At 43.6% G+C, this 15,288-nt stretch overlaps 1 protein-coding gene across 4 annotated transcripts in view; it reads right to left on the reverse strand.

The window, feature by feature from the left end:
• Vldlr (very low density lipoprotein receptor) overlaps positions 1-15,288 on the reverse strand; it is a 33,845-nt gene that overhangs the window by 15,383 nt on the left and 3,174 nt on the right. For all 4 annotated transcript variants that reach the window (XM_052713491.1, XM_052713494.1, XM_052713495.1 and 1 more), the window contains one exon: positions 4,274-4,393. In XM_052713491.1, the coding sequence (XP_052569451.1) occupies positions 4,274-4,393 (120 nt within the window). The remainder of the gene's footprint in view (positions 1-4,273; positions 4,394-15,288) is intronic.

Consider the following 15,288-nt stretch of genomic DNA (forward strand, 5'->3'; position numbering starts at 1 on the left):
TTTTTCTCCAAGTCCATTTTCTGTCCCTAAAATGGAACACTTGAGAGTAGGCAATTTATAAAGGAAAGAAACTTATTTCAACTCAAGCTTCTGAAATGGGAATCCTAAGAGCATACCACTAACACCTGCTTAGCTTTGGGTGAGGACCTCGTGCCTTGCTTCTCAGCCCACTCTCTTAGTAATTAATCTGGTCCAGGGAGAAAGGATTTATTCCCTCTCATTGATCTAATCACTTCTTAAATGCCCTGCCACCTCTCAACACCATACTATTAAAAATCAAACTTCAGCATGAGCTCCAGAGGAGACAAACCATAGAAAAGGTTTTAACAACCAAACTCTCCATCCTCTGACTAGCCTTTAGGGTAACTGTTCACTGTGGAGTGAATATGTGTGCCTTCATAAACTTCATATCCTGAAATCTCTACAGCACTGTTCTAGGAGGGAGGACTTGAGGGAGGTGATTAGGTCAGGAGGATGGAGACTTCACAAGTGGGATTGATGCCCTTGTTAGAAACATTAGTGCTTGTTTGTTCTCTCTCTCTCTCTCTCTCTCTCTCTCTCTCTCTCTCTCTCTCCTCTCTCTCTTCTCTCTCTCTCTCTCTCTCTCTCTCTCTCTCTCTCTCTCTCTCTCTCTCCCTCCCTCCCTCCCTCCCTCCCTCTTTCTTCTTTCTCCTCTACCATGGGAGGACACAGTAAGAAAATAGCCATTGCCAGGAGGTGGTGGCACACACCTTTAAATCTCAGTGAGTTTGAGGTCAGCCTGATCTACAGAGCTAGCTCCAGGACAGCCAGGACTGTTACACAGAGAAACCCTGTCTCAACACCCCCCCCAAAAAAAACCCCAAAACAGAACAAAACAACCAAAAAGAAAGAAAAAAAGAAAAGAAAAGAAAACAGCCATCTGCAATTTAGAAAGAGGGCTTTTATCAGACACTGGATCTGCCACCTCTTAATTTGGGGACATCCTAACACCCAGAACCCTAACATCAGATTTCCATCATTTAAGCTGCCATCCCTATGGTATTTTTGTCACAGCAGTGTAAACCAAGACTATTTCAGGGACATTCTTCACAAAACATGCACTTAGTGTAGAGGTATGCTGATGCTCCTGAACTGAATACTGCCACTCCAATGCCAGGGCAGAGGAACTCATCCACTAGACAAACCTAACGCCAATTAGAACACTGACAACAACAACAAGTGGTAGAACTTGGAATTCAAAGAGATTTCAGGCCTCCAGCCAAAGTTTGGTTTAACATCAACTAACTGAAAGTTACTGAAGCTGCCAGCACCTAGTCCCATAATTCACAGCTCCCATACAAATAGCCTAAGGCAAAATATCAATTCTACTACTAATTCTTCCTAGGGCAGGACTTAGAGTTACAATACAACATGCCATCCACTAATTAGACCAGGAAAGTAAAGACAAACAAATCAAGCAGCTTGGTCACTGTACCCATGAAAGAGTCCCAGAATCTGGAAGTCTTGCCAAAGCAGCCAGATAAGACACCCACACCCTGTGATAGTCTTTTTAGATTGGATTCTTCCATACCTATATGTCTGTACTTTCTGCTTAGACTTCCATTTTAAAGCATCACTCTAATCAATATTCTGTGTTTGTAAATCAGCCAAAGCCTGAAGTATGTTGCAAATTTAAAAGAGATCCCTTGGCATCGGGGTTTAAGCTAGGTGGAGGTCTTGGAGGCTAGGGCTTACTCTTTGGCTACTCTTATCCAGCCTTTAAACTTGGGAAATAGTCAGTTTGTAACATTCAACATGGGCTGATGAATTATTGTCCTAAGGGATTATTCATATCCTTGAACTACATAGCTAAGGAACCAAGGAAAGCCATGCCAGCTCATAATTCACCCCTGTTTCTAAATAACCATTATACAGTGTTAACACAGCAAATGCTATCCAAGGTTGGTGTTCCCCTGGGCCCATATGGAAACAGAGGCCAGGCTATTGGGCCTGTTGCTGGAATTCAACCCATGATCACCTCTATAACTTGCAAAAGTGAGAACAGGGAAATGGCCATAAAGAGAGCAGATGGTTTTGCAAAGTGAAAAATGTCATGATGATATGAAAGATCAGCTATGCAACAGAGAGTCTGAGCAAAGATAAATAAGGACATATCTTCATAGAGTTTATCTTTCTCAGTTCTGAGCATACACTATAAGGCCAAAGAAAAGATGTTCGAAACACCCACTGACAGCAAGATAGAAAGTGTTCCACAGGGGAAGAAAGCCATAAGATACTTACTTCGGGAACCAACAGAAGCAAGTGATGTGGAATCGACACTCAAACTGATTATAATAGCTGTAAAGCTTGAAAGTGAGCCCTCCCAAAAATTACAACCAAGTACGGGTCAAAGGTTAGATAGGGAAGTTGGAAGTAGGCTTTGTAAATTTTTCCATTTTAAACACACATTTAAGGCTGCTTTGGGCATGCTCGCACTTTCTCTGCTTACCACCATACCTGGGATCCAGCAACAAATCTGCCCATCGATGTGTTTAATCTATCCCACCTCAAGTGATCTTGATTTACTATGCTGTTCACCTACCTCTTTCCCTCGCCCAAATTTTTCTACCATGGGGCTGGTAAACAGTATTTATACAGAAGGGACTTAAAGAAAATCCAGTCACTGCTCCCACAATGACCCAGGTGTCTCTGCTGAGTTAGACGATAAAACTGTCTATAATAGGAAGTATAAAAATTGGTAGGGGATGGCTTTTGCCCAATGCATGATTTCTCAGTAGCCTTGCCCCTTCCTACCAGAGAACAGTTGAAAAGAGGTCCTCCTAGTGAGATATGTATTGCGAGAACTATATTCTCTGGGCCACCTAGAAATAGCAGGGAACTCAGTGTTTTGTGGAGCAGACTGAAATCTTTCCACTGAAAACACACGATGGAAAAGGATAGCACAGGAGGACTATTCTTCGTCTTGAGACTGGGGGTAAGCTTTTTCAGAATGGACTTTCAGAGCTATCATAGTCCCTTGGGTATTGCTCCCTAGGATGATGTCTGCAGCATTTTAATGATGATAAACAAAGACGCAGGTAATGACATAATGAACATGGCAGTCTATAAAACTCCGCACGGCCTTTTCTTCTCTTCTGTACCATGTGCTGGGATATGCTTATGTCTCCACACTCCGCATTGCATGTACCATCTTTCAAAAGGCAAATGACAGTGGCCACACTAATCTCCCCACTCACCACTGCTTTAGGGTTTTTCTAACACAGAACAGAGGGATGAAAGAGTAAACGTCAGCAAGAATTCCAGGTCTTTGTGATTTTGACATGCAGTTCTCAGCTGTTCTCTGTGACGTGACGTTATGGGGTCTATACGCACAAGCATTTCTCACAATGACCTTTGATAGTTTCTGATCAATGGTATGCTGTTGCAGTCACATTTGTTTGGAAAGAGAATGTCTTCTACCCTGCCCAATGCTTTCGAATAAGCAAGTATTGTGAGCAGAGAATTAGAAGAATCCTTATCTGATCTTGGACTGTGCTGGCTTGTTATTTCTATGCCAGAGTTAGTTAACTTCTGAAACTTTAGGGGATTTTGTAGTGTCCATAGCTTGCTATCTTCTTGGATCAGAGCCATTTGTGAGTTTAAAGATTTATTTATTTCGTTTATGTGTATATGTGTGTGTCTGTATAATTGTATGTCGTGTGTGTGTGTGTGTGTGTGTGTGTGTGTGTGTGTGTGTGTGTGTGCAGGGGATACCCATGGATGTCAGGTAAGGGTGTCAGATCCCTTAGAGCTGGAATTACAGGCAGCTGTGAGCTACCCAGTATGGGTGGTAGGAATTGAACTCAGGCCCTCTGGAAAAGCTGTATACAATCTTAACCACTAAGACATCACTCCACATATCCCCCCATTTGTAAATGTATAAAGTTACTTTTAAGCAATCTTCTGTCTTCTTCTACATCTGTTCTTTTCTTTTCTTTCTCAGCTTTCTATAGCACATATTTGTCTGAGGTAAGATAAATCAGGTCTTGTCATGTGAAAGAAATTCCACTTGGTGGTCAACATTCCATATTCAAGTTGATTATCTCATGTCAAATATTCAATTATATGCCTCCCGACCAGTATAGATTCACTGGACTCTGATTGACAGCAATACTTTAAAGTGGATTTTATTTACAGAATCTCAATACATGTGTAGAAACTAAAAGAACATCTGCACATTTCAATAGAATGCATAAGTCCACTCAAGAACTGAAGCTTGGTAACAAGTGAGCCCGCCAAAGTCTTTACTTACCACAGTTCTTCTCGTCGCTGCCATCAACACAGTCTTCATCTCCATCGCATTTCCACAGCAGAGTAATGCAGCGGCCATTGGTGCACTGGAATTGGGAAGTATCACATTTGGCCTTTTTCCCTAGGATGAGGAAGGAACACTGAGCAATGCATGCATAGAAGGTAAGTTAGAGATACAAGTTCCCCAAAGCCCATGGATAGGGACAGCTACAGACTCAGCAAGCTGTAACAATGTAGGGGCCAGCCTTGGATGGGTTTGGGGGCCGTGAACAACAATAGCAGAGTCCTTCACTGGTCAACAAACTAAAACTGAACACTAGATTTCCAGCCTTTCTCCCAGAGAGGCACAGCTGAGATACCAGGCTCCCACTACTAGAATGCAAACAGAAAAGGATTATACAGCTTCTAAGAAATCCAAGCACATAGTGGCCAGTGATGTTTTAGTCAGCATGTCAACATGTATCTCATCTCCAACGGTGGCCATAAAATTGTAATGGAGCAAAATAATTCCCAGCATCTAGAGAACATACAGCTGAAGAACCAGCAAGAGAAAACTAAAGAAGACAAAGAACCACCTCCGATACAAGTGACAGCAGAAGGGTTAGGAGAAGACTTCAGACTTCAAGTAGCTCAGGAATGCATTGGAAAACATCGACACCCAATACCAAGATGTCCTCACTGACAGAGAGGGATGCTCATAGAGAACTGTCTGATTGACAAGAAGATACAGAGCAACCAAGCCACCATGGAAGCACTTCTGTAAAGTGTGAAGGAAGGAAGAACCTGCCCCAGAGAGAGCTCTAGTGTCCTCCTTCAGGAGAGAGTCCAAAAGGCCTTTCTGTTGTAGGGAAGAGCTACATGCACATTAGTGCCCATAGGGTAAGATGCAGGCCCGACCCTCTCTAGGCCTAGGAGAAGGTGTGTGTTTATATGTTAGTTCTTAGGAAAAGTTTTAACACACACACACACGCACAAAAGATAGAGAAAAGCTTACAGAGTAAGCATGTAAAGAAAATATTTTTGTGTAGCTGTACAGCATGTGTTTTAAGTTGTTATCAGAGTTTGAATTTTTAAAAAGTGGGTCAGTGAGGTGACTAGGTGGTTAAAGGTGCTTGCTGCCAAGCCTGACCACCTGGGTTCAAGCCCTAGAACCCATGGTGGAAGGAAACAAACACAGAAACTTTTAGTGTTTAAAAAGAAAAATAAGGATAATTCATCATTGGAGACAGAAATATTTTTATAAACTTTTTCTAAATTGAAGGCCCACTAAGCATACAGTGTTTCTAAAGTAATGGCAATGTCCTAGGCCTTGACTTTCACTTACCATTCACTCACAGGCTCACTCAGAGCAACTTCCAACCCTGCAAGTCCATCTGTGATAATCATCCTATATGGAGGCATGTAGCTAGTTTTTCTCCTTGTCCACAGTCAGGACAAATCTGTCTACCACCAGTCCCACAGCCACTCAGACCCAACCAAGTAAACACAAAGACTTATATTGCTTACAAGCTGTATGGCCGTGGCAGGCTTCTTGCTAACTGTTCTTATAGCTTAAATTAATCCATTTCTATTAATCTATACCTTGCCACGTGGCTCGTGGCTTACCGGCATCTTCACATGCTGTTTGTCATGGTGGCGGCTGGCAGTGTCTCTCCCACTCAGCCTTCCACTTCCCAGAATTCTCCTCTCTCCTCGTCCCGCCTATACTTCCTGCCTGGCCACTGGCCAATCAGTGTTTTATTTATACAGAACGATATCCACAGCAGAGGCACCATTTTAATCTTTTACAGATATATTTTCTGTACCTTTCCACGTTTAGATGTATTTGGACACACACATACTTGCCACTGTGTTACAGCTGCCTACAGTACTTAGTGCAAGTACCATGCTATGTACAGGTAGCCTAGAATCAGCAGGCTAGCCCACAGAGTCTAGGTATGAAGTCCCCTAAACCACTGTGGTAGTTTGAATGAGAATGAACTCCATAGGCTCATAAATTTTCATGTTTGGTCCCCAGTTAGTGGAACTGTGTGGGACGGATTAGGAAGCTTCAAAAGCCCACAACAAGCCCAGTGTCAGTCTCCTCCACCCTTTCTCTACCTGATGTCTGCAGATGGGTCAGGATGGAAGCTCTCAACTACTGGCTCAGTGTCATGCCTATAGCTGAAAGTTTTCCTGTGTCCCACTTGGTCCACAGCCACTCAGACCCAGGTAAACACACAGAGGCTTATATTAATTAAAACTGCTCGGCCATTAGCTCAGGCCTACCACTGACTAGCTCTTACACTTAAACTCAGCCCATTTCTGTTAATCTATATGTTGCTACATATTCCGTGGCTTTACCTGTGTGTCATTACATGCTGCTCCCTGGACGGCAGGCTGGCTTTTCCTGACTCAGCCTTTCTCTTCCCAGAATTCTCCTTGTCTGCTTATCCCACCTATACTTCCTGACTGGCTACTGGCCAATCAGCGTTTTATTAAACTAGTGTACAAAAGCATTATTCCACAGCACACGCCTGTCTGCCAGATGCCATGCTACCATGATGGTCATAGACTAGCCCCCCTGAAACTTAAGCAAGCCCCCCAGTAAAGTACTGTCTTTTATAAGTTGGTTTGGTCATGGTATCTCATCACAGCGACAGGACAGTAACTAAGACAACATCGCTGTGTGTTTAAGTAAAGGAGCAATGAATAAGTCCTTAGGACTTCTCCTGCTCATCATGTGATACACGGCGATATCTCTAAAAGAATATGGAACTCATTCTCCTTCCCTTTCATCCTTTTTACTTCCAGGACCCAGAGGTGAGATGGCTCAGCAGGAAATGGCACTTGCTACCAACCTTGAGACATAAGTTTTGTTCCTAGAACCTATAGGGTAGGAAAGAACTAATTCCTGTAAGTTTGTCCTCTGACTTCCTATGCACGCTATGGCACATGTGTGCATACATAGACACACATAACTACATACCTCTAAAAAATTGGACATGGTGGCTGCAATTGCGATCTTGGGCCAATGGAATCAGTCCAAGATTAATGAACCTAGCTAGGTCAGAGACACAAGGGGCCATCGCAAGACCTCTGGACTCTTCTTTGCATAAACTGTGTGTGTTGCCAACAACATGCAGACAACCCTAATCCGTTAATAGCATTTCCTGGCCACATCCACAGCTTTATTCAGGAGTGACACTGCTATCACAAACAAGAAAGAGCAAAGTACTTGTGAGGGCCGCAAGGAGAGGGCAGAAAGGATGGGTTGATAATGGTTCTGCATCTTAAAACTGAGGTTTCCTTCGGAAAACACGTGATTACAAACCAGCTCCAAAGACAAGTCAAAAGCACCATGAAAGCATAGTTGGGTGGCAACAGGGTGCCAATCATAACTCAGTGATGAGACAAAGGAGAGCAAGCTAGAGTCACAGACCTGATTCTGCTTTCCGGAACTCAGTTGCTGTGGCTCATTATGGGCATACCATTTACAGAGGTGTGAACTAAGACTTCACGGAGGCACTCCAGGGCCAGGACAGTTCGGGTGCTTCCGTCATGAGTACTTCTATCCTTCTGCAGGACCAGATTGCTTTGTGATAAAAGGTGCAGCTCTTGTCCCTTAAAGGCCTCCCTCAAATACACTGTATAGACTTACAAAACCCAGTATGAGGCCTGGGGTGCATGCAGATTTGCTGGGGGAGGGCAGTTGCAAGCAGAAAGCCTTCAGATTTCCTGCTACCTCTCAGCCTCTCAGCATTTGCAGCTGGGGCATGCTGGCAGAGGCAAGCACAGACTGGAACTCTTGTGTGAACCACACAATGCTCTAGTTGGTCCCTAGTGTCAACTGCGCCCTGCTGTCGGGGAGAATTCTGCACTTGGTGGCTAATTCCCAAAGAGATGAAAAATTAGCTCAAGTCAAGATTACTACACAGCTGTGGTTTCCTTCAGGGACTATGTATATTGCTTTTAAAACTCTATGAACCTTTCAGCTCTTAAACGCTTAGCAAGCTAGAACTTAGCTACAGAGCAATATAACTTGATATTTCCTACCAATATTTCACATTCTACAAATATTTTATTGAGTAAAAAAATACTAGGGAGTTACAAAGAGAATAAGAGGTGAGAATCAGTTGTTTGTTTTTAATACCAATAGGCCAAGAGTGATGTACCTGGCTGCCCCCTCTCTCCCTCCCATTGCCACTGTGTTCACAGAATATTCTCCATATTCTCCAATCAGAGTTCCAGGGGCCATTAGCTTCTGCTCTATACCCTTGCAGCTTTGAGGACTATGGGAATGGCAGGAATCCACTTTGAGGACTTTATTAGAAAAAGGAGTTCACAATCAGAGAATACAGAATGAAACACACTTAGAAAGGATAGTCCATTGCAGTTACAATAGAGTAAAGCCTAAAAGACTGACATTTTTAGGGCTTTTGTTCTAAAGGGTAAGTCAAAATGAGCCAAAAACATTACATTTGAACTCTATATAGTGAGGATGATGAGCATGCCATCAGACTTGGAGAAAGATTAAGAAGATTAAAAAAACCCAAACAAACAAAATAAAAAACAAACTCCAGGATTAGGCCTGTGGGAGAGAACTTCCTCAAAAATGAGGCCAATGTGATGGATTTTGTAGACACTCAAGCTGTCTTGGGACTAAAGCCTGGCATATAACATGCTAAGACTAATATACAGTTCATGGTCGTTCTGGACTCTGGATTTAGTTGTAATACACAAGCTATCAACAGTAATAAGTTATGTTAAAATCCTGGAGGTGTGGCTCAGGACACGGGTTATAACAGACATAAGCATTTTCATCTGCTCATTTCAATATCCTAAAGCAGAAAGGAGTCTAGCTTCTACCTTTTCATATCTTACATGTGTCCATGTCACCCAGGCTTCTGCCTGCTTATCAGAAAGTTCTATGTCATCATGACAGACGTGACCTTCCACTAACAAAGAGGAAGAATTTACACAAGGAAGACAGTGGGTACCAAAATGTCCCTGCTTGTCTGAAAGATGCTGGAGAAAAGGATGGGTGAGAAGCCAGCCAGACTGATAAAGGCTCCTCTAAAGAGAAGCAAAGTAAGCTTTCCAGCCATGCGTCTCAGACTCTTAGCTTCCTAAGCACTTTGAGAGGCTTCGACTAGGCAGAGTGCTTCCTGGTTCTGTCCAGTTCTCTGTCTCATGTACAGTCAGAAGAGCTCAGCCACTAAGTTGAGCGCAGAGACCTCAGGCACCCTCCTGGAACACTGTGGGTTTTCCCTGCAGGTTCCAAAGAGACTCCACCTTTCTGTCTGGGTGTTCCACTGAGACCACTGCAGCTCAGAGGTCCAGAACTGAAAGCACCACATGAATTAAGAAGCTTTTGGGTCTCAAAGCTTTGGGGATTATAGGATTGTAGACCTGTAGTCTATTTTCATCCATGAATGTTAAATCTCAAATTCACTATTACAGTTCATCGAGGGAACAGAACAGGTATGAAATCATCCACAACCCAGTTTCTTTTCATTGTTAAGCCGAGCTAAAATCACGGTAAGGCATAAATAACCTTGGGAGTGGAAAGGCTAGGGACTCTATACCCCTGCAGCTGTCTGCTCTGAAAAGGCGGGAGATGGAGTAAAACACAGTTTTCAGTGGGCTCCTTAAAACTGCAGTGCTCACAGAAAATAGCTTGGGACTAAAGGGATGGGGGAGGGGGATAGAGTAGCGCAGCATGGAGCCTGGAGCTCTACCTCCATCCCAAACCATAAAGACTCTTGCTGTTAGCTTAGGAATATGCAAAGGGTCCTCTTCCATGAAGAGATTAAACTAAGTTTCCTTCCAGCTCTAATATTAAGCAAGAATACTTTTCATCTTTTGGGTCAGGAGATTTGAGGTCACTTGTATCTACCCACTTATGTGGCTATTAAAGTTAGTGATAGATGTCCCAAAATGTCAAAGAATGTCCTTTCTCCTTTTATTGTCCTTTGTATGTATGGCATCAGACTTGAAGCTTACTGGAAGGTGTCCATGTCCCAGGAGCTTTGCTCACCTAAATAGTTAACACTGATTGCTACCCACAATCAGCAGTTCACTGGCTTCAGGAGACACGGCAGTTTGAATGCACAGGGATGTCAGTTTGCCATTACCTAATTGGTTCTGTAAGGGTTAACATGGAAAATCAGCATGTGAGCTTCCATAAAGCCCTGTGTTGGCCCTATAGTGAGTAGCCTAGCTGGCTTTAAGGATGGGCCACGGATTTCCCCATAGGCTTTGAGTAACTTTTTGGCAGGATTCCTCTGGTTGGAACCTGGAATAGTGAGGAGATGCTCAGAGTATCAGGTTCATGGGGAACTTGATTCTATAGAGGGTCTCAGGCTGCCACACTCTGCCAGGCCCAGCCTTCACTTTGATTGCCTACATGGAAGGGTATTATCATCTGCTGGAATATCTTCAGTCCATTGCTTTTGGCACTTCTAGGGCCACCAAGGGCATTTATTTTTAGTCTACCTCATCTCCACTGCTTGCTAATTTAATGCCAATCCTTCTATTCATAGGCTAAAACTCCTTTTAGGCCAGGCAGACTTCTGAGTCAGCAAAAAAAGTTTTCCTACAGGAAGGAAGGGAGAGGCTGTCAGTGGCAAATAGTGCAGCAGGGTGGTGGTGGTAGGGGGGGGGGGGAGGCCCTGAGATGCCGAGTAAGGAACTGTTGTCACAAGCTGTTCCGTTTACACCTGACCGAGAGCATCTTCCATTCATGGGTACAACCAAACGCTTTGTATTGTTGGCCTCTTTTGCTGCTCTAAGACTTCTAAGACTTCTCATGTCTTAACTCATTAGTTCTACGTGACCTTTCCCCTTTCCCTCTTTACAGATTAGGAAAAGAACAAAAATACAGTGACTTGCCCAAGATTGCCCTGGGCTGACCTAAGATTTGAACCCAGGTGTGCTGGCTCTAAATCCTATGCTACCAAACACACAAACTACAATAGCCAACTCAGGACTACATAATTCTAGAATATTCCACTTGCTTGGAATTTAGCTAGTGCACTCTGCTTAAATCAATCAAGAATAAAGAAGTTTCCTGTCTCAAGAGGACACTCTACAGTATAGCTTTGTAGTTGAGATAGGGCCCTATTTCCTGTTCTCATCGTAGCCTTTTAAATATGCTGCTAGAATTCCCATCATAGTGGCTTTTTCTAATTTTTCTGATTTTCTTGACTAGGGTACATTAACCAAGTCATATCTCTACCTTATCTGCCTGGGGATGGAGAACAGCCCAAGGGGCACCAGCATGAAGACCAAGAAGTTACAGAGGCAGCAAAACATGGGAGAGGCTTTGTTTACAAGGTTGTAATACTGAATATACTGGTAATCCCCCTAAGACCTCAGAACTGTCACTGCAGGGAGACAGGAGAGAAGTGGAAGTGTTTTATGACAGACATGTTGGTGACAACCTGAGCACAGCTTTTGGGCGCATTGTATAAGTAACATTCATCGGGATGCCTCAGCAGACATGCAGAGTAAAGCAGTTGGTCCCCACACCTGCCCTCCTCTCTTGTGTCTTATAAGCCTCAGTTGACTTGCCACTTCCCTAAATCAGTAGCCCGGGAGGGAGCCCAGCTTCTTCTCCCCTGACACTGGGCCTGATGCCCATGTCTAACCCCTCATCTCTCACTTGATCTAAATTTAAGTCAACTTTCCCTTTGCCTCCAGGGTGTCTCGGTCTCCATCCAAATTAAGACAGTGATTTAAGCCCCTTAGAATATCCAGAAGGGCCAACGATAGGATCATTTCCTGGCTTCCCACTGATTCCAGGATTGAGTCGCCGTTCCCTACCAGCTTCCCCTGACTTCTTCCTTTCAGCCACCACCCACCATCTGCTCGGGCTGCCACAGCTGAGCTAACAGCTCTAAGGGGCTTCCCTGACTTCCCCTGCCTTTGACCATCCTCACGAATGCGTAGTTTCTGTTTGCCCATATGGTTCCTGTTGTCTTCCTGTGTCTTCCCCACAGGAGCAGGTTCAGATAGCATCTCCTCGCTGCGGCCTACTGGACCCTTAAATATGTCCCCAGAGCCAGGTATGATCTGGCTTCTTTCCCAAAACTTTTTCTAACCTGCCCCCGTGCTCCAGGGCACTGAGGGCTTGTTACCTAGCATCCAAAGATTTGCTAAGTCCTACGAGTCATGAATGTATTCGTTGGTTAATGAATTAACCTATAAATCTGTTCTGCATTATAGACTTTTGTCAAAATATTTCCCCAGCTTTTCTGAACTTGAAAGGAAGCGTGGCCTGCTAAATGAAGTTTTGCCCAGTGGAATCTTTTGAGAGATAAAGTTAAAGAGGTACCTGCTTCCTATGCCTATGAGAGTACTTTCATCTCATCTGTGTGGCAAGTTATCACTAAAAAAAAAGACAACATACCTTGCACATCTATCTGCCATAATTAGTGTATCAGCCACATTTCCACATGGGAGAGTTTCTAACACACATGGAAGATCTGATAAGGAGAGGAGGTTGGTATGTCAGACCCAAGTTTCACTTTTGACATTCTATTGCTCCTTGGGAAGGCTGGCACTAGCCCACTGGGGTTTGAATCATCACCTTCACAGGACCATTGGCAGAGATAAGATCCCTTCTGGTATTGGCATATTAAAGTCTAAGTTGCTGGTGATTTTAGGGAAGCATTATGAGCTATAATCAAAGCAGCATGTGGGAACTCTCAAGACATCTTCAGCTGATGTCTGTGGCTTTCGTGATTAAGAAACACCAGCTCTGCTCACTCCATTCACAGCTTCTATACTCAGCTCTTTTTGAATCTTGAGTTTCCTGGTTTGACTTACTACCAAAAAAAAAAAAAAAAAAAAAAAAAAAAGGCACAAAGAGGCCATTTCTCTGGCTTCTGTATTGTCCATCAAGCGGTCTTGAGCAGACGTACAAGGGGGACTGGCTTCAATTTATACCCTGCCTGGTAAATCTCCCTGCCAATGAATAATTTAGATCTTAGGAAAGCATGCTAGGAAAAGTAAAGATCAGAGGCAGGTCTAGAGAATAGACGAGAGTATACACAGTATACTATAGTATAGTTTAGTATAGTATAGTATAGTATAGTATAGTATAGTATAGTATAACAGTCTGTGCAGGAAGTACGAAGTTAGGAACGTGTGAACTCTCAAATGTCAATCATCAACCCTGGCAAACTGCACATTCCCCTACCCCCCTCACCTCCATTGCCAATACTATTTCTGGACGCACAAAGACTACTGGCCACCTTGCCAACCCAGACGCCCAAAGTTAGTGGCAAGATTGGCCACTCTAGTGAGTGCCTGACCTTTCCAAGGTATAGTTTCTTGCCCTAAATGTACTTTTTAAATGCTAGCTCTGGCATACTCTCTCCCCTCCCCACAGGGCATCTCTACCATATGAAACTTAGCATTTCTACCTCACAAAGCTGGCGAAAGGCCCTCTGCACAAACGATGAAACGCTTCTGGGAGATCTCTATGCTTACTCTCACTATACATAGCAGATTCTCTCTTAATTTAGAACCTAAAAATGACTAGCAGGCCCAAATCATCCAGGGTTCTCCACAAGAAGGCCAAGTGGGCCCGGTTGAAGGTGCCACCTGCTTTCTCACTTAGCTATACTGCAGTTAGCATGTCTAATGTGTTGAAATTTACCATTTTCAGGGCCTTGATTGTAAACCAACACTGGAGCTTAGCAGGGAGATACAGATTTATATCGAAAACAAATACAGAAAGTAAAATTGATCAAGTTTTCACTTACAAAATCAGGTTCTCCAAGAACTGGGTTATAGTATGCCTTGGGGACCTCAGAACAAGCTACCAGTCCTCAGATTGTCCCCTCCTCATCGAGGAGGAAGATGGCCTTAGATTACTCCTGTTCAAAAAGTACATTTTACTCATAACCTCCAAAGAAGGGCTTTTATTTTCCCCGAAAGCCGTCTACTGGCCTGTGGTCCGGTGATCTCTTGAGATTACTTCAAGTTAGAAGAATCTATCTCCTCACATGTGAAAGGCAGCTGCCTTAGTCTGCCATAAGACTCACCAGGTATATGTGACAAACACCATTTCAGGCCCATTTCAGCTCTGTAATGTGCATAATGTCTCACAGGCTAGCACATACCAGTGACTTTCCAAAGCAAGGTCAAGTGAAGCCAATCAGGGCCAAGACCAGAGGCTGAAAAGGGAACTACTCCATCTCCATCCTGTTTCCTCTACTGAGAACAACTTTATATTCTGTGAGGGCCTAGGAAATATTTCCTATACATTTTCTCTTTCTATGCTATTTGGTAAGTGGAAGGGTTTGGAAATCTAAGCCTGAAGCCATGTGCCTGGGGTCCTCTCTGCACTCTTGACCTTGAGGCTGTGCTCTAGAGCCTTTTGTTTTATGGGTTTGACATTGTTCAGGGAACAGAAGGGGGGTCCTAATAGTGCTTTAGCTCCTCCAGAAGCATCACAGAAGTTCTGCAGTGAAATCCTGTCTATGGCTATTCATTTTTTAAGAAAGCAGAAACACAATGATCAGCTGGCAATTGTTTGGAAGGTAGAGATGGCCACCTTTACAAGTATCGTATAGGGTTTGCTAATCAGTTTGTCCGCCTGAAGTCTTAACATGTGCCAGTTCTACTGAAGTTGGCCTTTATATGCAATCTGTAGGTCTCTGGAGACTCAAGCATAAAGTGATGAAATGATACAGGACCAGCACTAGAGTTTGCTGGTAAGATGATGATTCTAGGAAAATAAAATAAAATAAAAATAAATAAATAAAATTAAAAAAAAAAAACCTGTTCCAGACTTCAGGAAGTGCACTGCCCATCAAGCTTGGACTGTGACCCTCTTTAAAAAAGAAAGCCCTCGTCTAGTCTACGGGGCCTTTCTTGGATGTAGATGAGATTGCTCTGGTCTCTCCCTTCTCTTGGTGCTTCGGTAAGCCAGATATCATTTCTCCTGGTTTTCCAGATTCCTGCCTGCAGGTACACATCATTCACTCCCCGAGCAGGAGAAGTAAGAGTCTTTGGTCATAGTGG

This window comes from Peromyscus californicus, unplaced genomic scaffold, assembly GCF_007827085.1.
Source record: "Peromyscus californicus insignis strain IS unplaced genomic scaffold, ASM782708v3 Scaffold_4__1_contigs__length_199733344, whole genome shotgun sequence".
Lineage (NCBI taxonomy): Eukaryota > Metazoa > Chordata > Mammalia > Rodentia > Cricetidae > Peromyscus > Peromyscus californicus.